This window comes from Hippopotamus amphibius, chromosome 1, assembly GCF_030028045.1.
Source record: "Hippopotamus amphibius kiboko isolate mHipAmp2 chromosome 1, mHipAmp2.hap2, whole genome shotgun sequence".
Classification (NCBI taxonomy): domain Eukaryota; kingdom Metazoa; phylum Chordata; class Mammalia; order Artiodactyla; family Hippopotamidae; genus Hippopotamus; species Hippopotamus amphibius.
The window spans coordinates 27,999,418-28,022,189 of NC_080186.1; the positions used below are offsets into that span (position 1 = coordinate 27,999,418).

At 39.2% G+C, this 22,772-nt stretch overlaps 1 protein-coding gene across 11 annotated transcripts in view; it reads left to right on the plus strand.

The window, feature by feature from the left end:
* ZMYM4 (zinc finger MYM-type containing 4) overlaps positions 1–22,772 on the plus strand; it is a 179,666-nt gene that overhangs the window by 86,854 nt on the left and 70,040 nt on the right. For all 11 annotated transcript variants that reach the window (XM_057704739.1, XM_057704789.1, XM_057704730.1 and 8 more), the window contains one exon: positions 20,660–21,184. In XM_057704739.1, coding sequence (XP_057560722.1) covers positions 20,660–21,184 — 525 coding nt within the window. The remainder of the gene's footprint in view (positions 1–20,659; positions 21,185–22,772) is intronic.

Genomic DNA, 22,772 nt, shown 5'->3' on the forward strand with positions numbered 1-22,772 from the left:
GCACGAGTTACATAGAAGCAGATTTATGCAGGAACCGTGCGAGAGGGGCTTCAGAGTTAATGGGCACACAAAGTTAACAGCAGGATCCAGTTGCATTCCTTTCTAGTTGAGTTATGGCATCCGGGCCCTAGTGTTACTTTGTTCTGGGGGAGCTCCCACCACATTCCCCCCTTTGATGCTTGGACCCTCCCTTCTAGGGTCCAAGAGCATCATTTTGGCTCAGGGGTTTATATTTCCATAGCATCATTGCGTGTGTGGCCGTTTTTCTTTCAACCATGGCCTCGATGAAACTTGAGACAAGTCTTATAACCAGGGGAGCCAGGCAGGGCAAGATTAGGCAAGCTCCCAAGGTTAAGACCACACTAATTATGAGGGTCTTGAAGCCCGCAAAGGTTGAAAACCATCCTCCAAATAAGTCTTCCAGGTCCCAGCCTTTCCTTTCCAAGTGGCCCATAAAACACAGCTCCAATAAGGACAATAGAAATAGTCCCCAGCAGCACTATGACAAAAAGCCTATGGACCCTTCACACATATATTTTTCAGCAGGTCCATACTTTTGTTCCCAATGTAGACCCCCACATGGTTCACTATAGTTCGACCAGGTACCACCGATGGCCTCATATACATCAAAAGTACTGACACTGGCAGGTGGGGATTGGTAATCTGGGTCCAATTAATTAAAAGCCCCCTTTCTTGAGAGTGTCGAACTTCTAGCCATTCCTCATAAGGGGAAAGACTGTGGGTCAAAACATGTATATTGGTCTCCGTTTCGGCATATGGAGTAAGTCGTCTTACTGTGGGTGCAAGTCCCATGTACTTGTCTCTGGTATGAGAAGTGGGTGTGGTAAAGCAGGCCCAAGTAACTCCCTGACCCAACCGGATTATGCAGATGCATGGGTTGCAAGATAGGGAGTCTAAGTCTACTAGAGGGGTCCAGGTTAGAAACATCCAACAGTAATAAAATAAAATAGGAAAAGAGGAGTGCTAGTAAAATCTTTTGGCTCCATTTCCAGTTGGCTGGAGCGGTTGCTGTCAGCCCTAAAGCGAAAACCAAGGTGAGAATTACAGCAACAGCTAGGGATAAAGGGTGACAATTTTATAGGAAACAAGAACAGTTTGTTTGCTTTGCCCGACAGTTGATTCCTCAAGCTTCCGCTCTGCGTAGATCAGCTTCCGGAGTGACTGAAGCAGAGCTGTTGTCCTCCAGGTCCCCAGGTGCCACGACTTGCTTCTTCCGGATGGTCAGTTTACACTGTGTCGATGGATCAGGGATGGACTCCCAGTCTTGAGAGGCCTGCTTCACTCTGCTGTGGTGAATCCAAGGAGTCACCTCAGCCACCTTTACCACAGTGGGAGTGGACAGAATGACAGTGAATGGTCCTCTCCAGAGGGGCTTTAGGGGTTGGACATTCCATTCTTTTACCCATACAGCATCTCCGGGTTTAAAGGAATGGACATTGGTGGTTAGGCTTACGGGTAGTCGTTCCCTAACCCAATGATGTATATCGGCTAGGGTCAAGCCGAGAGCCTGCATTTGCTGCCTTAGGGTTATACTGCCCAATTCTTTTAAGTCTTCCCATATACCCCTAATAATGGGAGGTGGACGCCCGTAAAGAATTTCATAAGGGGAATATCCTGTCTGTCTAGTGGGGTTAGATCAGATCCTCAGCAAAGCAAACGGCAGCAGCGGGTCCCAGTGTAGGTGAGTCTCTTGGCACAGTTTACTCAGTTGTAACTTTAAAGTTTGGTTCATACGCTCTACCTTCCCAGAGCTTTGGGAACGATATGCTGTGTGCAACTTCCAGGTGATCCGTAACCCCTTTGCCACCAACTACACCACCTCAGCTACAAATACCAGCCCATTATCTGATCCTATGATAATTGGAGTTCTGAATTGGGGAATGACTTCTTTCAAAAGAAATTGGGCCACTTCATGTGCCTTCTCTGAGCAGGTGGGAAAAGCTGCTACCCAACCTGAGAATGTGCACACAAAAACTAGTAGATACTTATAGCCCTGGATTTGGGGAAGTTCCGTGAAGTCCACCACTACATTTTCAAATGGGGCCCCCCCAATGCTCTGTACCCCAGGGGTGGTCTTGGGTCCCTGGCGTGGATTATTTCGAGCACAAGTCTCACACTGTTTGCATACCACTCGGGCTATGCTAGAAAGTTGCAGAACATAGAAGTGCTGGCTCAATGTGGCTTCCAAGGCCGTTCAGCCAATGTGGGTTCCCTGGTGGAACTGTTTAACAAAAGTTGGGGCTAGGGCCTCAGGAATTACTATTCAGCTGTCTTCAAATTTTCACCACCCACCTGGGAGATAGCTCCTTTTTTCAGTTTTAAACCAGGTATTTTCATGCTGTGAGTAATTGTGGTCCCATCCTGCCAGTGGATCAGGAAACAGCGCAGCGGTCAGAGCCGCTGTTTCCAGTGTTCCCTTGGAAGCCGCAAGCTTTGCCTCTTGGTCTGCTTTACGGTTTCCGTGGGCAACCATAGCATCTCCCTTTTGATGTCCCAACAATGTATAACTGCCACCCTTTTAGGGGCCCATACAGCATCTAAGAGTTCAAGGATTTCTTTGCCATATTTTATGTCCTTTCCCCCTGAATTAATTAGCCCCTTTTCTTAATATAGAGCCCTGTGCACGTGGAGGGTGGTGAAGGCAAATTTAGAATCGGTGTATATATTGACCTGTACTCCTACTGCCAACTGGAGTGCCCTTATTAGTGTGATGAGCTCTGCCCTTTGTGCAGAGGTTCCTTTTGGCAGAGGTTTTGCCTCAGTGGTGAAATTTAGTGTCACTAGTGAGTATCTGGCAAGGCGTTTTCCCTCTCCCACGAAACTGCTGCCATCAGTGAAATGTTGAACATCAGAGTCCTTGAGAGGCTGGTATGTTAGGTCTGGTTGGCTGGAGAACAACTCATCCATGACCTCGATGCAGTCATGGTTCAGCTGACCTGGCTCGACCGGTAGTAAGTTTGCTGGGTTTAGAGTCCTTACTACTTCCAGGTGAATGCATGGGTTTTCACATAGCATACCTTGGTATTTAACGATTAGAGAGTTAGTCAGCCAGTATTGTCCCTTATACTCATCAAAGTTAACACTGAGTGGGGTACTCGGTCAATTAAGTCTTGTCCCATTGGAAGTTGTCAGCCTCAGACACCAGGAGTGCTGTGGCCACAAGTGACCACCCTTGGGCAACAGAATCCAGCTGTTTGGAGAGGTATGCCACTGGGCGGTGCCATGACCCCAACATTTGTGTCAGGACCCCTACTGCAACACCAGTATGCTCATGCACGTACAAGAAGAAGGGTTTAGAAATGTCTGGGAGTCCTAAGCCAGGCACATTGGTGAGGGCCTGCTTGATCTCATCAAATGCCTTTTGTTGTACTTGTTCCCACAACAGTGGTTCCTGTTCTCCCCCATTTGTAGCCTCATATAGGGGTTTTGCTAGAATAGAGAAGTTGGGTATCCAGATTCTATGGAAGCTGGCGGCTCCAAGGAACTCCCAAACTGGGTGTTGGGTCGATGGAACCGGGATCGAGCAGACAGTCTGCTTCCTTTCTGGGCCAAGTTGCTGTTGCCCTTGGGAGAGGTGACAGCCAAAGTATTTGACTTTTTCTTGACAGAGCTGGGCCATTTTCCTTGAAACCTTGTAGCCAGCCTCCCATAGGAGAGTGAGGAGCTGTCGCGTCCCTTCCATACAGTCCTCCCAAGTCTGTCCGGCTAGCAATAAGTCATCTACATACTGGAGTAGTGTTCAGCCCAGCTGGAAAGGCTTTTAAATCAGAGGCTAATGGTGTGCCGAAGATGGTTGGAGAATTTTTGAAACCTTGAGGCAGTCTAGTCCAGGTCAGCTGGACTTTGTTACCGTTTTCAAAATCTCCCCCCCCCAGAAGACAAAGATTGGTTGACTCAGAGGGGCCAGGCGAATACAGAAGAAAGCATCTTTGAGGTCCAGACATGTGAAGAAGGCAGCTTTGGCGGGGATAAGGCCCAAGAGTGTATAGGGATTGGGAACGACTGGGTGAAGGGTGACAGTGGCTTGGTTTGCTGCTCCTAGGTCTTGAACTTGCTGGTAGTTGTCTGTTCCTGATTTCTGGACTGGCAGGAGAGGCGTGTTCCAAGCCAACTGGCGGGGTCGGAGGATCCCATACTTTAGAAATCTCTCCAGATGCTTTTGGTTTACAGTCTGTGCCTTGCGAGGGATGAAATACTGCTTCTGGCAAGTAGGCTCTGCCCCAGGTTTCAGTTCCACTATTATTGGGGGTATATTCCTGGCCAGCCTGGGGGGGTTGTCCTCAGCCCATACTCCAGGCACCTTAAAAGGGGGCTCAGGATCTTGTTGGGGCTTTTCTGTGAAACTGTAGAGGCACCACTCTTCTTCTTGGGTCACCGTAAGGGCCATGACTTTTGCTCCTGGTTTCCCCAGGGTCAGAGTTGCTTGGCCAGGGGATTTGAAAGTTATCTGGGCTTGTAGCTTTCCCAGTAAGTCTCATCCCATCGAAGCTACAGGACAGTCAGGAATGTAGAGGAATTCATGAACAATCTCATGGCCGCATAGGTTACATCGTCGAGGCAGCAAGAAGGGGCGACGTGCTCAGCTACCTGTGGCTTCCATAATGGTGGCCTGTCTCGGTGAGAGGGGGCCCATGGGTTGAGTCACTACAGAATGTTCTTCCCCAGTATCTACCATGAAGTCAGTGGGCCGGCCCCCTACAGTCATTCAGACCATGGGCTCCTGGGGACCTAGCAGAATGGAGCCCGGTCTGTCCTAATGTTCCTCATAGCCTCCCATGGCAGCTAGACCCACAAAATCATTTGTAGGGGTCTCATTCGTCTCCGTGTGGGTTGGTACTGTCCTTGAACCACTCGGCCTTTTCCCCTCTCTCCAGGGCCGGAATAAGAGTTCTCTGATTAGTAGGGGCACTCATTCTTCCAGTGACCTTCTTGGAGGCAGTGGGCTCACTGGTTTCGTCTTAATCATCCCTCTGGGCAAGGTGGTCCTCCCCGCCGATTTACCTGACTTCGGCCCCAACCTGACGTGCGACCTTCCCGGGAGTGTCCTGACTGCTCCATCAGGGCAGCTGCGAGCAGATCCACTTTTTTCTTCAATTTTTGATCTGCCTCTCATTTAGCTTCCTGGTCCCAGTTGACGAATACCTTGGTGGTGCCCTCCAGCAACTGGCTAGCATTCATTCCAGCAAAGCCCTCTAGCTTTTGTAATTTGTGCCGAATGTCTCCCTGAGCCTGGCTGACAAAGGCTGTGTTGATCATCTGCTGATTCTCAGCTGCCTCTGGGTCAAAGGGGGTGTAGAGGCGGAATGCTTCACATAGTCTCTCATAGAATTGGCTTGGGCTCTCTCCAGGTTCCTGGAGTGCCTCTGTGGTTCTGCTCATGTTCATAGCCTTCTTCCCTCCCTCTTTCATACCATGTAAAAGCACCTCTTGATAGCGTTCGAGCATTTGGAGTTCCTGGGCATCCTTAGGGTCCCATTGGGGGTCTTCCTCAGGGAAGTGGCGTTGGGCAGGGGCCTGTGTATTCAGTGTCCCTTCCGGGGCATGCTCTTCCAACCATTTTAAAGCGGCCTGAGTAACTCAGCGGCGCTCTTCAGTATTAAACAGTGTCAGGAGAAGCTGGCAGTGATCCACCCAAGTGGACTTATGGGTCTGGATGATGGACTTCATTAAATCAATCATAGCCTGAGGCTTCTCAGTGAATGAGGGGGTATAATTTTTCCATTTTAGGAGATCAGTAGTGGTGAAAGGCTGATATATGAAAGTTCATTGCCCCCCTTGTATTTTTCCATCTTGGTCATAATAAGGGGGTCCCTGGGTCTCCCTCAGTGGCATCTGTAAGGCACCTTGGCTTCTACAAAGAGGAGGGCTGCCAACAGGATTTCCCTAATGCATTTTGGCAAGGGTGTAAGGGTTTAAGATCGGCGGCTCTGGAGTAGCCATAGGCAGAGGCATCAAGGGTTGCTTGGGGGGAGGGGAGGCCTCTGAAGTGCAAACAGCTGCCGGTGGTTTCGGCTGCTGCAGGTGCAGAATGTGCTGGTAGCAGCAGGGGATACAGTGGGGCCTGAGGCGCGGGAATCTCTTCTGACTCCCCAGATAAAACGGGCTTTTCTGGTTCCGGTTGGCATTTTGAAGAAGCTGTGATCCAAGCCATCATGATTTTACAGTTTTCTTCCAGACAGACTTCTAGCCAAAGTGGCCGATAAAGGACTGTATCTTGCCATGAGTTAATGTAAGGGAATTGGTCAGGGTGGCCTGGGTCCCCCGTGACAACCCTGAACACCTTGCTGACTAGCTCTTTGTCTAGTGACCCTTCAGGGGGCCATCCCACCCCAAACGAAGGCCAATCCGCCTCACAAAATGTACGGAGTTTTCCAGGGGTCAACTTAACACCATAATCATCAGAATATTCCTTTTTGAAATTCTTAACCATACACTCTAAAGGAGTAGGTTTACTCTGTTTGCCACCTATTTCCTCCCATCCTAAAAGATGTCAGGCATACACACGAGGAGGGTTGGGGATGGGAAATATGAGGTTTAGGAATTTCGCTTCATCCTTCTCCACCCATCCTCCTCTCAGAGATATTTCAGGCACCTCTTAGCATCGGTGGGATGGTATAAACCCCTGTCAGGACGTCTCCGGAGAGAACCACCCCTAAGCCGTATGAGGATTGCCACAGACTCAACGCTCACTTCGGCCTGTGGTCAAGTCGCAGCTCTCCCATTTTCCATCTCATTCATTCACACTCACACAACAAACTCCAACCTTCCGCCCAAACCTTAACCTTAGAGTCACGGTTTCGCCTCCTTCTCTCCCCTCAAGAGGGCCTTAGAGGCTACTCGGGTGACTCTTGGGAGGTGATCAGGCTCCTCTTTCGTCACTTAGGGATGGGCCTATTAACCAAAACGAACCCAGGTTTTTACCAGTCCGTCAGGCATTGCTCCCTGCTGGTTCCTGCACCTCTCTGGGTTCTGTTGTGCTTCTGGAAGTCTCACCCTAACACGCCGGGAGGGCTAGTCCCCTGTGGATCAACTGGTCTGCTGGTGCCAGGCGATGTCACCACTCCTGGTGTCCCAGGGGTTGTACCCCAGAGACAAGGGAGGTGAAAACACCGTCTCTGTGTACCTTCTCTCGATCCCGGAAGAGCCCCCAAGAAACGTAGCAGGAACTGGTAGCAGCGGACAGGACACCAAGGCTATAAGCAGGAAGCAATGTTTATTGTGCTGGCACAGGCTCAGCGGATTCATATCCAAAGGCTGAACCCCGAACACAGCAGGGCACCCCCTTATATACTTTCGTTAGACTCCTATGCATTGGAATTTTTTTGTCTCCCAAATAAGGTAACAAGCAAAGGAACATATAACCTAATTGGGTACTTCTGCTTCTATGGCCTCTGGGCCATTGCTAAGTTTCAGAGGTAGGCAGAAGTTACATAGAAGCAGATTTGTGCAGGAACCGTGTGAGAGGGGCTTCAGAGTTAATGGGCACATAAAGATAACAGCAGGATCCAATATTTTCTTAATTTATTTTTACTGTCTAATGGAATCTTTAGTGCTGTCTCTTTTATTCCTGAGATTTGTAATTTGTGTTCTCTCTCTCCTTTCCTCCCCCCCCAACTCTCTCTATATTTTTCTATTAAAATATTTTAAGTGTAAAATACACATAAACTAAAAACTTACCATTTTATCCTTTTTAAGTGTGCAGTTCAATAGTAATTACACTGATATTGTTGTGCAGCCAATCTCCATAATTTTTCATCTTGCAAAACTGAAATTTTCTACCTATTAGACAACTCCCTATTTCTCCTTCCAGCTGTGTCAACCACCTTTTTACTTGTCTGTCTGTATGAATTTGACTACTGTGAGTATGTCATATAAATAGAGTCATGCAGTGCTTGTCTTTATGGGACTGGCTTATTTCATTCAGCGTAATGTCCTTAGGGTTCATCTATGTTGAAGCATATGTCGAATTTCCTTCCTTTTTAAGGCTGAGTAATATTACGTTGTATAGATATACCACATTTTATCAATTCATTCATCAATGGACAGACACTTGGATTACTTCCGTCTTTAAGCTACTGTGAATAATGCTACAGTGAACATGGTGTAACAAATATAAATATCTCTTAACAGATCCTACTTTTAATTCTTTTGAGATCATGTGGTAATTCTGTTTTCAACTTTTGGAGAAACTGCCATACTGTTTTCCATAACAGCTGTACCATTTTGCATCCACAGCAACAGTGCACAAGAGTTGCAATATCTCCACATTCTCACCACTATGGTTATTTTTGTCTTTTTGATGGTAGTCTGCCTACTGGGTGTGAGGTGATATCTCATTGTAGTTTTGATTTGCATTTCCCAAATGATTAGTGATGTTGAACATCTTTTTCATATACTTGTTTGTGTTTTTTATTTCTCTCTGTTTATGGTCAGTTTGTCTAGAACTTTATCGTTTTTGTTCTTTTCAAAGATTTTGCTTTTGGTTTCATTAGTTTTTCTTCGCTGTTAATTTCCTATTACATAGATTTTGCTTTTATCTTTATTATTCCTTCTACTTTGTACTTAATTTGATCTTTTTCTTGCTTCCAAAGGTGGAAGTTTAGGTCATAGATTTTAGACTTTTTTTTCTTGATAGAGTTATATAAATCCATAAGTTCCCCTCTAAGGACTTCTTTTACTGCACTTCTTAAATTTTGGTAAGTTGTGTTTTCATTGTCATTCAGTTCATAATATTTTCTAACTTTCCTTGTGATTTCTTCTTTGACCAATGGCTTTTTTAAAAAGAAGTATTTTATTTCTAAATATTTGGGGGGTTTCCACATGTGCTTTTGTTATTGAGTACATTTTGGTCAAAGTAGATATTCTGTATGAGTTCTATTATTTGATAATTCTACTGTACAGTATTGCCATCATTTATCATGTGATCTGTGTCGGTGATGGTTTCATGTGTATTGGAAAAGAATATGTGTTCTGCCATTTTGGGGTTAACATTTTATAAATGTCGTTTAGGTTCTACTGATTGATAGCATTTTTTCATGTCTTTTATATTTTTATTGATTTCCTGACTATTCAATTACTGTCAGAGAAATGTTGAACTATTCCAATATTACTATGGGATTATCTGTTTTTGCTTTTAATTCTGTCAGTTTCCAGTGTTCATTCTCTTGTTGAGATTCAGGTTTCCATCAGGTGTCTTTTTCCTTCTAGCTAAAGAATTTGCTATTTATTTATTTATTTATTTATTTATTTATTTATTTATTTGGCTGTGTTGGGTGTTTGCTGCTGCACATGGACTTTCTCTAGTTGCGGTGAGTGGGGGGCTACTCTTTGTTGTGGTGTGTGGGCTTCTTATTGTGGTGGCTTCTCTTGTTATGGAGCATGGGCTCTAGGGCTTTGGGCTTCAGTAGTTGCGGCATGCATGTTCAGTAGTTGTGGCACATGGGCTTCGTTGCTCCACCACATGTGAGATCTTCCCAGACCAGGGCTTGATCATGTGTTCCCTGCATTGGCAGGTGGATTCTTAGCCACTATGCAACTAGGGAAGTCCTAAAGAACTTTTTTAACAGTTTTTGTCAGGCAGGTCTGCTGGTAACATATTCTTTCAGCTTTCATCTAAAAATATTTTATATCATCCTCCTTTTTGAAGATTATTTTCTCTAGTTATAGAATTCTGGGTTAACAAGATTTTTTTCCTGGCACTTTTAGGTTAAACTGCTTTAGAAAATACATATTTCTTCAAATACCTATCTGTCCAACTGCAATTAAATATATGTTAGCCTGCTTAAAATTGTATCATATGCATGATACTCTGATTTTTTTCAACCTTAAACTCTCTATGCTTCTTTCTATATAGTTTTTTATTCTCCTCTCTTTTTGTTTCACTGTTATTTTCTTCTTCATGGTCTAATGTGCAGTTAACCCATTCAGTTGATTTTTCATTTCAGATATATTTTTTAGTTTAGAAGTTTATTTTTTAAAATATAGTTTCTAATTTTATTGTCATTATGTTCATGTTTTCCATTAAATCTTTCTACTGTTTTTTTTTAATTAATTAATTTATTTTATTGGCTGTGTTGGGTCTTTTTTTTGCTGTACATGGGCTTTCTTTTTAGTTGCGGTGAATGGGGGCTACTCTTCGTTGTGGTGCACAGGCTCCTTATCACCATGACTTCTCTTGTTGTGGAGCACGGGCTCTAGGCATGTGGGCTTCAGTAGTTGCAGCACATGGGCTCAATAGTTGTGGCTTACAGGCTCTAAAGCACAGGCTCAATAGTTGTGGCGCACAGGCTTAGTTGCTCTGCGGCATGTGGGATCTTCCTGGAGCAGGGATCGAATCCATGTCCCCTGCATTGGCAGGCAGATTCTCAACCACTGCGCCACCTAGGAAGCCCTCTACTTTTTTTTTTTTTATATAGATTTTTAAGTCCTTTGTGCCAATTCTGATTCCATCACTTGTATTATTTTTGGCCCCATTTCCGTTGGCTGAATTTTCTTCTGGTTATGGCTCTCATGTTTTGCTTTTTCAAATGTGTGATAATTTTTGATTGGGTGCTGGGTGTTGTTAATGTTACATTGTTGAGTATCAGATTATATTTTATATTTTTTATAAAATATATTTTATATTTCCTTTAAGGAGTGTTTTTTATATTATATTATATATTATATTTTTATTATGTTTTTTATATTATATGTTATATTTCCTTTAAGGAGTGTTGCATTTATTCTGACATGCAGTTAGTTTGCTTTGGGTCAGCTTGATCTTTTTGAGACCTGTTTTGAAAGCTTGTTAGGGCAGCTCTAGAGTTGGCTTTACTTTAGAGTGAGTTTAGCCCTACTTCTATTTTTATTTTAAGTGTTTTATTTGGCTGCTCCTGGTCTTAGTTGCAGCACACAGAATCTTGGGTGCCACATGCGGAATCTTTAGTTTCCTGACTAGGGATCAGATCCAGGCCCCCTGCATTGGGAGCTTGGAGTATTAACCACTGGACTGCCAGGGAAGTCCCCTACCCCTACTTTTACTGTGTGACTTTTCAGAGGTCTCCATTGATTCTCCCAGTTGTTTGACAAGGTCTCTTTTTTTGAAAAAATAGACTTTAATTTTTAGAGCATTTTTAAGTTCACACCAAAATTGAGCAGAATATATAGCGTTCGCATATGTTCCCTTACCTCACACAAGGATAATCTTCCCCACTGTCTTATATGTGGCTTACTGTTCAGGCAAAGAATTTCTAGTGCTCTTTCAGTGGGTATTTGTCTTTTCTTTGGTACTCTGTCCTGCAAATACCAGTTGCTTTAGCTTTCTCAGTCTCGTCTTCCCAATTTATTGAGACTGGTGTGCTCTATTTGAGATTTCCCTCTCTATTCTGGAACTTGCTAAATGTTTCCAGGCAGAAAGCCTAGGCCAGTCACCTCATTAGTTCATTTATCAGAGATCACAGTCTTGCGTTGATTGTTGTCCATACTTTGAATACATTTGTTTTATATATTTTGTCAAGTTTTTTAGTCACAGTAGGAGGATTAATTCTGGTACCAGAACTCTGCCACAGCTGAAATTTGAGTTTTATGAAAGTGGATTGTAACTAGTGCCTAATTTACAGTTTCTTTGTTCTAAATTATTTTGGATATAACTCAGAAATAGTTCTATAGATAATTGCCCTAAGGACTTTTCTAGGCCTATTTAGCTCTGTATGTTTTTCTAGCATGATGCAAATTATACGGTGTGAACTACACTTAGCAATATTCTGTAGGTAGAGGTCAGGAAACCTTTTCCATAAAGGGCCAAATTGTAAACATTTAAGCTCTATTGGGTGTGGTCAGAAAGTATGGTCCCCTATATATTCTTCTCTTCCTCCTCTTCCTCCCTTCCTTGTCCCTCTCTTTTGTCTTCTTTCAGTCTCTCAAAAATGTAGTGACAATTCTTAGCTCAGGGGCCATCCCTTGGTCAAGGGTTGTAGTTTATCAGCCCCTACTATAAATAAAAGTTATTCCAGTAGGATTTTTTCTGTCTTTGTTTAAATCTCTACTGACTGTTGTTGCAGGTAATATGAGCCAGTAGAATTGGTGTATCGTGTGTTTAATGAGTTCATGAGAGTAACAGCATGAAATTGTTATGTTTGCTAATGCCATTCAAGGAGGAAAGTGCAAGTTACTCTGTTTCTACAGTTTTAAAGTCCTTAAAAATGATTACTTTAACATTGCATTTTTTCTCAATTAAAACGGGTTGGATAAAAAATTAGGTTCAGGACTGGAACAGGTCCTTGTTTATCTGAATAGAAAGGGATGTCAGCTAAATCTGGTGTGGCGAGAAAGGAAAGAAGATGAAAATTATAGAAATTATAGAATTAGAAGGAATAGCAGGAATGTTGTTGAACTATAGTTTTGAACACAGTTGGAACTGTCTTCTCATACCTCTGTGGCATTGTGCTTCTGCAGCTGTTAGCATAACTTACTTTTGCTTTTATTTTATTAAAATTTCATTGTTTTCTACTTATAAAAGTAATATGTTCTCTGAAATGTTATAAAAATATATAAACATTTTACTCCATTGAAATGTACAATATTCTGTTGTAGTGATGTGCTTCAGTTTTAATAGATGCTGGACAGTTTTTAGGTACATGCTGAATATATCCATTTATAGATATTGCTGATCTTGATCATTGCCTTCAGAGCACTGTAAATACCAGTGAACATTCAGAAAAATAAAGTCTGTTGTAGTTATTTCAGTTGTCCTCATAGTGAAGAACAAATAGTTACATGTTTTATAATGTGTGTTAAATTATTTTTTTACCTTAATAGTGTACGAGTGGACTATTGAAATTGGTAAGATGTAACTAATTTCTGTCAGAGGTGTTTCAAGTGTCCACATTTATTAATCACCTTTTAGTAAGATATAAAATCAAATTGTTCTGACTATTCCACTGGTTTCAAACTGTTTTTTCCCCACTGTAGGAACAAATAAAAGCAAAAATTAGTGCAAATAAGTTCTGTGAATCTCACTTATGAGTCTCATCTCTCCTTATTGACTGTATAGAATGAACAATAGCATACTTTAATAGTTCCACAGTAACAACACATATTTAAATGAAAACAAGAAAAGAGAGCTGTAATCTTTAGTCGTGACTCCCTGAGAAAACTAATTCATCTTCATTAGTTCTTAACATGGATTGTTTATGAACTGTCATAAGTGGTTCATCTCTGGTGTGGTAGAGCATTCGGTGGTTCATCTTTGTTGGTATAACATTCAGAGGGCTAGTTGACCACTTGGGGTTTTGTGGAAGAAATTCAACCATCTGGTAAGAGATTAGACTTGATGAATCTGAAGATCACTTTCAACCTCTGAGTATGGTGATTTATTATCTGCAATTTATTTATGCCTGGTTCACAAAAAACTAGAGCCTGTTACTCAGAGTGTGGTAGGGCATCAGCTGTATTAGCATCACCTGGGAGAATGTTAGAACTCAGATCCTTGGCTGCCACCCTTGACCTACTGAACCAGTCTTTAGAAGTGGAGCTCAGGAATCCGTTTCCAAGCTCACCAAGAGATTCTGATATCCAAGAATCGTTGAGAAACATTGTGTTATTTCAGTGATCCTCAAGCATTATTGTGCATAAGAAGCACAGTTATCTAAGGGTGCTTGTTTTTGTTTCGTTTAAAACATTTTTTTAATTGAGATAAAATTGACATATAAGATTGTATTAGTTTTAGGTATACAATGTAATGATTTGCTATATGTATATATTGCAAAATGATTACCATAATAAGCATAGTTAACACCCATTACCACTTTTTCAAAAAAATTTGAAACACCGTTAGAAATATATTTTACATTGAGTCATACCTGTGTGTGTGTACAAGTGTTTTGCCGTGTTACTAATTGTCACTTTGAATTAAGTTCTTTGTTTTCTGTTAGCCTATTTAAAAAAAAAATCATGGCTCTGGCTCACTAATGGGTTGATACTTGCAGTTTGAAAAAAGACTGGATTGTTGTATTCCAGTTATTGTCCCATTTTCATGAAAAGTTTTCTGTTAGTTATTGGCTTGTTAGTAACTAAGATTCTTTTCCAGCTTAGGGTTGTAAAAAGAATTGTAAATTCCTCTTGTTACTGTCAGTGAGGGAGGATCTGTCATTATAGAATGGCTGTTGAGAAGCATCTGGTAGGTTCAGACAAAGACAGCTTGATTCAGCTTTTGGTGAATTGCATACTTACCAAGAGTCAGTTGTTCCCAAACCTGTTTATTCTAGTAGTACTTGTCATTGTAATTAAATAATTTTAACTACCATTTTGACACTAATGAAATTTCCTCCGAAATGTAAATTGTTGTTTCAGTGAGTAATCTCAATGCTTTAGGAAGACTTACTAGGTCAAGTCAGTAAAAAGGTGGAGGTGCAAATGTCTTTATTTTCTCATTCCATTTTAAAGAAGCCATTTTAAAGTTGCAATCATAAAGATTGCATTATGGCTGTGATTTGTTCAAGAAAGAACTCAAATTAGCATACCCATTTCCAAAGTCTTGATTGAGCACCAGTGATTGGCAATGTACTTTTTTATGTATCCCAAGTAAAAATAAATGTTTAAGGCATGTACATTTCATTTTTAAGATTCCTAACTTTGTGGGACTTTTAATTGGTGAACTACATTCCTGATCTTATAGTTTAAAAAGGCTTTTATTATTTAGGAGATTGTATTTCTTTGAAAATAAAAATGAATCATCTCTTGGACAGATTATAGTGGTAAAACAAAATGTTAATTTCAGTTTTTATTTAAGACGAACCAAGATTACCTCACTTTTATGCTTATTGTTATTTGTTTTTGCATTCTTTGGAGTTTGTGTTGTTTTTTTTTCTTTTGATCCTTTGTTTGATCCTTTGTTAATTTATGTGAATTCCTTTAGTGGATTCCTTAGTTGGTGGTTGTACCTTAAAATGGAAAAATTCTTAGGTATAGTATATAAATAGCAGTATGCCACTAAAGTGAGGACTGAGCGAAAGGAAGACGAGTAAAAGTTGATTTGACTTAATGAAATTTATTTTCATTGTCAAACACAAATATTGTACTTAAGTTGATTACAATAACTTTCACTATCCTTTCACAAACTACATGTATTTAACCCATGTGGTCCTTTTCATTCTTTTACAAAGGAAATTAATGTACTGATCACATCCCCTGTTGCGCAAAGATTTTCCCTCTGAACTTACTAATTATTCCCTTTTTAAATTAATTTTTTTTATTGGAGTATAGTTGCTTTACAATGTTGTGTTAGTTTCTGCTGTACAGTAAAGTGAGTCAGTTATACATACACATGTATCCACTCTTTTTAGATTCTTTTTCCATAGTTATTCTTTCTTTATTGGATTATTACTGTAAACTGTAATATTCTCCATCTTAAAAAAAAGACTCACCAAAAAGCAAAGAAAACAAAACAAAAATACAAAGTCAGAAAAACTTTTCACTCCAAATTTTAGACCAGTTTCTGCTCCTTTTCTTTAATTTAGAGCGAAACTCCTCTAAAGAGTTGTTTGTACTTAAGGTTCCCCAGTTCTCTCCTCTCCGTCTCTTTATGGGATCACCCCACCCAAGCTTTTGTGTACCCATTTTTCCATTGATGTAGCTCTTGTCAAGGAAGAAGTTCATTTCAACTTTGCCGATATTAATAATCAGTCATCAGTCTTCATTTTTTATGTTATCTCAGCAGCATTCATTATGGTTGGCCACTTCTTTCTTATTGAAATATTTTCTTCACTTCTGTACCATCACCCACCTAATTTTCCTCCTACCTCATTGGCTGTTCCATTTTAGTCTCTTTCCCTGATTTCTTCCTTTCTACAGATTTCTAAAAAAAGTTCAAGTATCTCAGGACTCTCAGCTCTCTTACATCAGTAGTAAGTACAATCACTAGGTGATCTTAACTAGTCCCATGAACTGTAAGTACCATCTCTTCATTGATGACTCCCAAATTTGTATGTTGTTTCTTGGCGAGAATCTCCTCTTTAACTCTTTCATAGGTCCAATTGCCTTCTTGATATCTCCACTTGAAGGTTTAATATGGTTCTCAAAATTAACGGATCCAAACCAAACTATTCATTCTACCCTTCTCAGTCTGTTCCTCCCTTAGTTGTTTCCATCTCAAGAAATGGCTCCCTGTTGTGCTATTTTTGACTTCTTTTATATTCAGCTTCTCATACCAGGAAATGCCTCTACTTTCAAATCATACCCAAATCTGACTACTCTTCCTCACATCCACCATTGCTATCCTGGTCTTAGCCGCTGGTTTTTCCTTGGATTATTGCAGTGGCTTCCTACATGGTGTTTTTCCTTCCCTTCTTCACTCCCTGTAATATTTAACAGCCTTACAGTACTCCTACGGAAGCTGAGGTGTTCTTTGTAAAACATAAATCATGTTAATTTCTCTTTGGGATCTTTTTTTGTATGGTTTGCAGATTCCTAATAGATCTATCCTCTGGCTTTTTCTCTTTTGTTATTTTAAAGCACTCTTCCTCAAGCCTCTTCAGTTCCAGCTATATAGTCCTTGATTTCCTTCAAACGTACCAAGCCTGCTCACAGTGTCTAAAAACTAGCTAGGAATCTTCTGTGAGAAATTTGCTTTCAAGTATTTCATTATCTACTGTGATTTCCAAATATAATTTAATGTTGCATTTTTTTCTATAGATGTAGGCTCTGAGAAACAGAAGCTGTTTCTTTTATTTGGGCCGCAAGGATGAGTACAATTCTGTTCCAGTTAATTATATATATTAATGTAACTAACATAATTTAATCTCATAAGATTTTATGCAGCCTACAGATTTATTGTGTGATAACTAGCAAAACTGCAAATTCAAATTAGATGCTTTATTAGAAATTGTCATCTCTGAAAAAGCTTTAAATCTTGAGCACACACTCAAATAAGTATAAAAGGGTTTTTTTCAATAGACCATAGATGCATGTGCTTCAAAACTCAAGATACAAAAGAGTATACTTTGAAATGTTAGTGTTTCTGTCTTATAGCTACCTGATTCTGGTGTTATAGAAAATCAATGGAAGGTATTTTTAATGTATAAACAATGATACATACACATAAATTGTAAGACCTAGACAAGTGGTAGCATAACATATATTTGTATATTCTTCCTCACTTAGGTATGTTTAGTAATTGACCCTGAGAACTCGTATAAAGCTGCCTAATTCTTTTTAACAACTATATAATATTCCATTTTAGGTATGTACTGTAATTAATTGAGCCTCACTGTTTTACAGATAGGCTGTTGCCTGTCTTTGCTGCTTATATATGTTCTTTTTCATAAATCTTTTGAGAAATATCTATAGGATAAATTCTTAAAAGTTGAATCACTGGATCAAGAGGTGTGTGTATTTAAAGTATCATAGATATTGCCTGGCTGCTCTTTTTTACGATTGTACCATTTTATACTTCCCTTAATAGTATTCTGCTACAGGAATTGGCAAACTTTTTTTCTGTTAAGGGCCATATAGTAAATATTAACATTTTAGGCTTTGCAACTCACAATGGTATATGCCACACTCATCTTTGTATACTTTTTTGGCCAACGGCATAGCTGCCAGGCTGTTATCAAAACCTTTTGTGTTTACCAACTTGCTTTGTGAACATTGTATTTAGTTGCGTTATTAATTTGCATTTCACTTATGAGCAAAGTTCAGGCTTAGTGTTTCCCATCCTGTGAAATGTTTGTGTTTAGATCCTTTGCTTTTATAAATGTCTTTGGTTTTTGGTATCTTAATTGAACTATGTGTCTTAATCTTTATCCATTAGGGAAATAAGCTTTTGTGCTATAAAGTGCAGTAAAATGTTTTTATCAACTTTGTCTTTAATCTTTTGGTTTGGATTATATTTTATCCTCTTTAGGAATTTTTTATAGTCACATTTGGTCTTTTATTCTTTAATTCAATAAATCGGTCTTTTATTCTAGGTTTTGTGCCATTTTTAGAAAGGCTTTTCCCCTAAAAACAATTCTTCTATGGTTTTTTAATATTAACGTTATATTTTTTATGTCTAAACCTTAAATATATGTAGAAATTATTTTGATATGAGTTAGGGATCCAGTTTTTTCAGGTGGTTACTCTTTTCTCCCAATACCATATCCTGAATTAAAACATAGAGATTTTGAAAGTTGCTTGCAATATTACTCTTCAGTTGACTTCTGATATACTATAGAACTTAGAATAAACTGTTGATCACACGAAATGCATGTTCTTTCATTCATTAAACAGTTACTGAGCATAAGCCGTGTGGTCAGGTAGTAAGGATAAACTGTTGTATAGAAAAGGCTCCACCCGTGATCTTTAGTTGCTTACAGTCTGGTAAATTTATCACACTCTATGTATGTGTGTGTTTTAACACCCTATTTTCTCCTTAACCTTCTATTATTATGAAAATTTTCAAATAGAACAATCGGAAGAATAGTATAGTGAATAACTGTAGTGTTGTGCATGCTCTCTCATCCCTCTCTTCTTTTCTCTCTGTGGTATACTATGTGAAAGTAAGTTGTGGAAATTCCTAAGATTTTAGCGTCTTTGTTTGAATTAATTACTTAGTTAAGGGAAAATGGTGATTTTCTAATTTTATCATTTCCTCTATTTGTCTGTTTTTCTAGTTCTCTGAGGAGAGGGAATCATAGCTATCTTTTTCATCATCGTATCCCTAGAATATAGCACAGTACTTACCACAGAGTGATTTCCTAATAAATATGTGCCTAATGAATGAGTGAGTACTTTAGGCCGTGGGATGTTATTGAAGAATTTCGAGTGAAGATGTAATGCGGAATGATTAATGTTTTAGAAAGATAATTCTCATGTCTTTATAGTGGAGGGCAACTTGAAGAAAGCTTTCATTTGGAGCCTATATCAGTTAGGACTTGATTACAAGTAATCCAACTCAAATAAGCGTGAACAAAAAGAGGAATTTATCCTGGGTCATGGAACCCAGGGAATGACTTGAAGATCCAGCCACACGAAGGGTTCATCTGGGCTTCAGGAACAAATAAAAGCAAGGCTGTTGGTGCCACTAATATTTTTAGTCTTCGCTTCACTCTGTGCTTTTACCAGTTCTAGTCTGTCTGCTCAGGGACCAGGTAAATATGGTTTGAGGGCAGGACTTGTAAGAATATGGCTGCCTCCTAGATGTTCATGTGGATTGAGTTAGTATACTGTCAACAGGAAAAGAATGTGGAGTGTTGGAATGGTACCAAGTAGAGGAGATGAATTTGAGAGAGATATTAATACAGTTTACAGAATTTGTCCAAGGGGAAGGAGAATTGGAGTGATTTTTTTTTTTTTTTTTTTTTTTTTTTTTTTATGTTGAGCAAACTGCTGACTTAGTCTTGCTGTTAATTAAGTGACGGAAAAACAAGAAAGTATGCTTGGAATGGGAAAATGATGAATTTGGTTTTAGAGGCGTTAAGTTGAAGGTCCCTAGGGGACCTATAGAAGCTAGTTGAATATAGACATCCGAAGTATTGGAAGAAAGGTCTAAGTTAAAATGCTTAGGAAGTCAACAGCAAAAGTCAAGTTTATAGTGGTGAATAAAATAGTCTGAGTGTATGAAGTGAGATGAGAATTGGAATATTGAGCACATAAAACAGAGGAAGAGGAGTATGAAATTAATTAAAAGGACAATTAGAAAATTAGGAAATAATACATTGTCAAAGAAAGCAAAGGTATTTTATCTAGGAGGGATATGCCACATAAAGTTTGAAAAAATAATTGGACTTGACCCAGAGGAAATCATTGATGATCTTAATGAGAGAAGCTCCAGTGCAAAATTGGGAATCAGATTGCATTAAGTTCAAAGGATTAATGATTGGGAGATGAAGTAGAAACAAACCAATGTAAATTTGTTCCCTAGAAGTTTGTGTAAGAAAGGTGAATTAGGGCAGGAAAAAGAAATACAGGGCTCGGCTTTTTTGTTTTATTGTGAAATGGGAGAGACTTGAGCATGTAGGTTCAAACAGTAAACAGTTTTTAGTATTTATTTTGGCTTAGATAAGTTTTTATTTTTGAATATTTACCATTGTAAACATTAACTGCTGTAAGTGTTTGTTAGAGTTAGTGGAGAGAAATTAGGACTCTGAGGTCAGAGATCTGGATTCTGATCTCAGCTCCCCAGAATAGTCTCTGTGATAACTTTAATTATCACTTTTATATTCCCTTCTATGTGTCAATCACTGTGTTAGTAGGCCCTTTATACATACTATCATTAAACCTCACCACAAATTAATCTCCAAGGTGAGTATTATACTGTTTTATAGATAGCAAAGCCTGAGAATTTACTTCTTAGGATCACATAGATTTTCAGTAATCATGCTGTGATTCCAGCACAGATGTGTCTAATTCTAAAGTTGGTGCCCTCTTTTACTATATTGCATTGACTTTCTTTCTAACCTAAAATAGTCTCTCAAAGTTTTATGTCCCTATTTCCTTATCTGTCAGAAAGGGATATCTTATCTGTCACACCTATATCAAAGTGCTAATTTGAATACTGCAGTATTATTATCTGTATTTTGTTTGAAAAGAAAAAAATATATATTTGGTTAAATGCCAGACAGACCTTATAAATATGGTCATCTTTAGCACTATAATTTGTCTAAACAGTATTTTACTTTTTAAGGTGGTGGTATCATGGATACAGAAATGTCTGAAGATATAGACCACAACTTAACTCCTACCCTTGACAGCATGTCTTATGGAATACCGAATCAAACAGGATCTGAAAATTCATTGCTGGATGAAGATGATTATTTTTTGAACTCTGGGGATCTTGCAGGAATTCCAGTCGTTGGTAGTGACAATGAGGATGAACAGGATTTTAGTTCAAAGGACAATCTTGTTTCTTCAATTCATACTGATGATAGCTTGGAAGTAGAGAGAAGAGTCACACAGCATGAATCAGACAATGAAAATGAAATACAGATTCAAAATAAATTAAAAAAAGACTTTCCTAAACAATTTGATCAGGTTTCTGTCTTTAAATCAATACGGAAAGATTTTAGTCTAGTAAGAGAAAACAGCAAAGAGACATTTTCTGGAAAGGAGAAAAATAGAGATCTAACTTATCATGAACGTGAAAAACGGTTGGATAAACCCCATAAAGAGTTGGATTCAAGGTTGAAAAGCAGTTTTTTTGATAAAGCAGGTAATAATTGTTGGAATAGAGCCATAAAACAATAAATAACAACATACTGATAATAATACAGCTTTTATTACTTCTGATGCTAAGCAAAGTATGAACCGTTAAATTCATTGTAAGCTTGTCATTTTTCTTTTATCCTTGTTCTTTGCAGAGTGACTGAATTTCTCCCAGTAACTATTGGTAATGGTATAAATGGTTGAAAAATAGCTCTAAACCTCATTTCTCCCTCCCCTGGTTGCAATATTTTGATGAGAAGGCAAGATACTCGAATCACCTGTTCATTTTCTTTGGTTGAACATTGGAACCTGAAGTTGGATTTAACTTCTTTGTGCTGTAAGCACTAATTCAAACTGCTGTCCCACCAATTAGTCCAAACTAGGGAGGGTTTTTCTTTTTGATAACATTACTATTTTATGTTTTAGAAGTTTCTTGAGACTCCTCTTGAGCCTCTTTGCCCAGCATACCCTATACTTAGCTTCAGTTCCATTCTTGAATATATACATTTTCTTATTTCTATGCCTCTCTTTCCTCCTGATGTTTCATTTGCCTGCATGTCATTTTCTCTCTTTGTATACATGCCTATAAAAGTGCTTCTTATCCAGCAGTGCCTAACTCATAAACATCTTCTACCCTGTGATCATCGCTAACCTCTCTATGTCAAGAATGTTTATTTCCTTATCTGTATTTCCATAGCATTATGTTTATGCCTCATTATTTATAGTACTTATCACACAGTATTATGGCTTTGTTTTGCCTTACATGCTAGTGTAGGAGTTTATTGAGGGCCAGGTTGTATCTTATTTATCTTTGTGTTCTTGGGGCCTAACCTGGTATAGTGAAAATAGTAATATTTCAATAAATGTTCAGTAAGTGTGAAAGAAAGCAAGGTAGAATATGCCAATCCTTATATTTCTTCTGGTAGTGCTAGGAAGACTATGATAGAAAGGACAAATCAATATTGTAAAAAAGAACAATTAATTTAAGTATCCATTATGTACTAGGCTGTACAAGGGTATACTGTATTTTTAGTATATATTATTCAATAAGTGTTTTCAGTATCCCTATGAGGGATAAATTACAAGGGTACTTATCTTCAAGGAACATAATGTCTAATAGCAGAAGGGACAAGACAAGGGAAGTAGTTGAAGTGTTAATGACCAGTTGAATAGCATAAAATTTAATTTATAATTACATACAACAGTAGAAGAGTTTGTTATAAGGCAGTACAATAAAATTCTTTCAAATAACTGAAACCTGTGTTTCAGGTATTCTTAGGAGAGAGATAATTTTTAACTCAGTGGACAAAGGAAGGTTTTATAGAGGAGAGATGAATTTTGAACTGAGCTGAGTCTGGAAGACTGTATAAAGATTAGGATAGAAGGGACTTAGAATGATCTAAGCAGAAATGGGGAAGAACAAACATAAGTAATTTTCAGAACATAGTGAATACATTAACCACTTTATTTAGGGTTGAGCAAGGAGACAGTGTGTGGTGAGGCTGAAAGTTAGGTGGGACCAGGTTGTTTGAGTGAAACTACCTGTTGGGTATTTTTTGGTACCCATTTCGCTCGAGCATCTTTGTTGGAAAAGA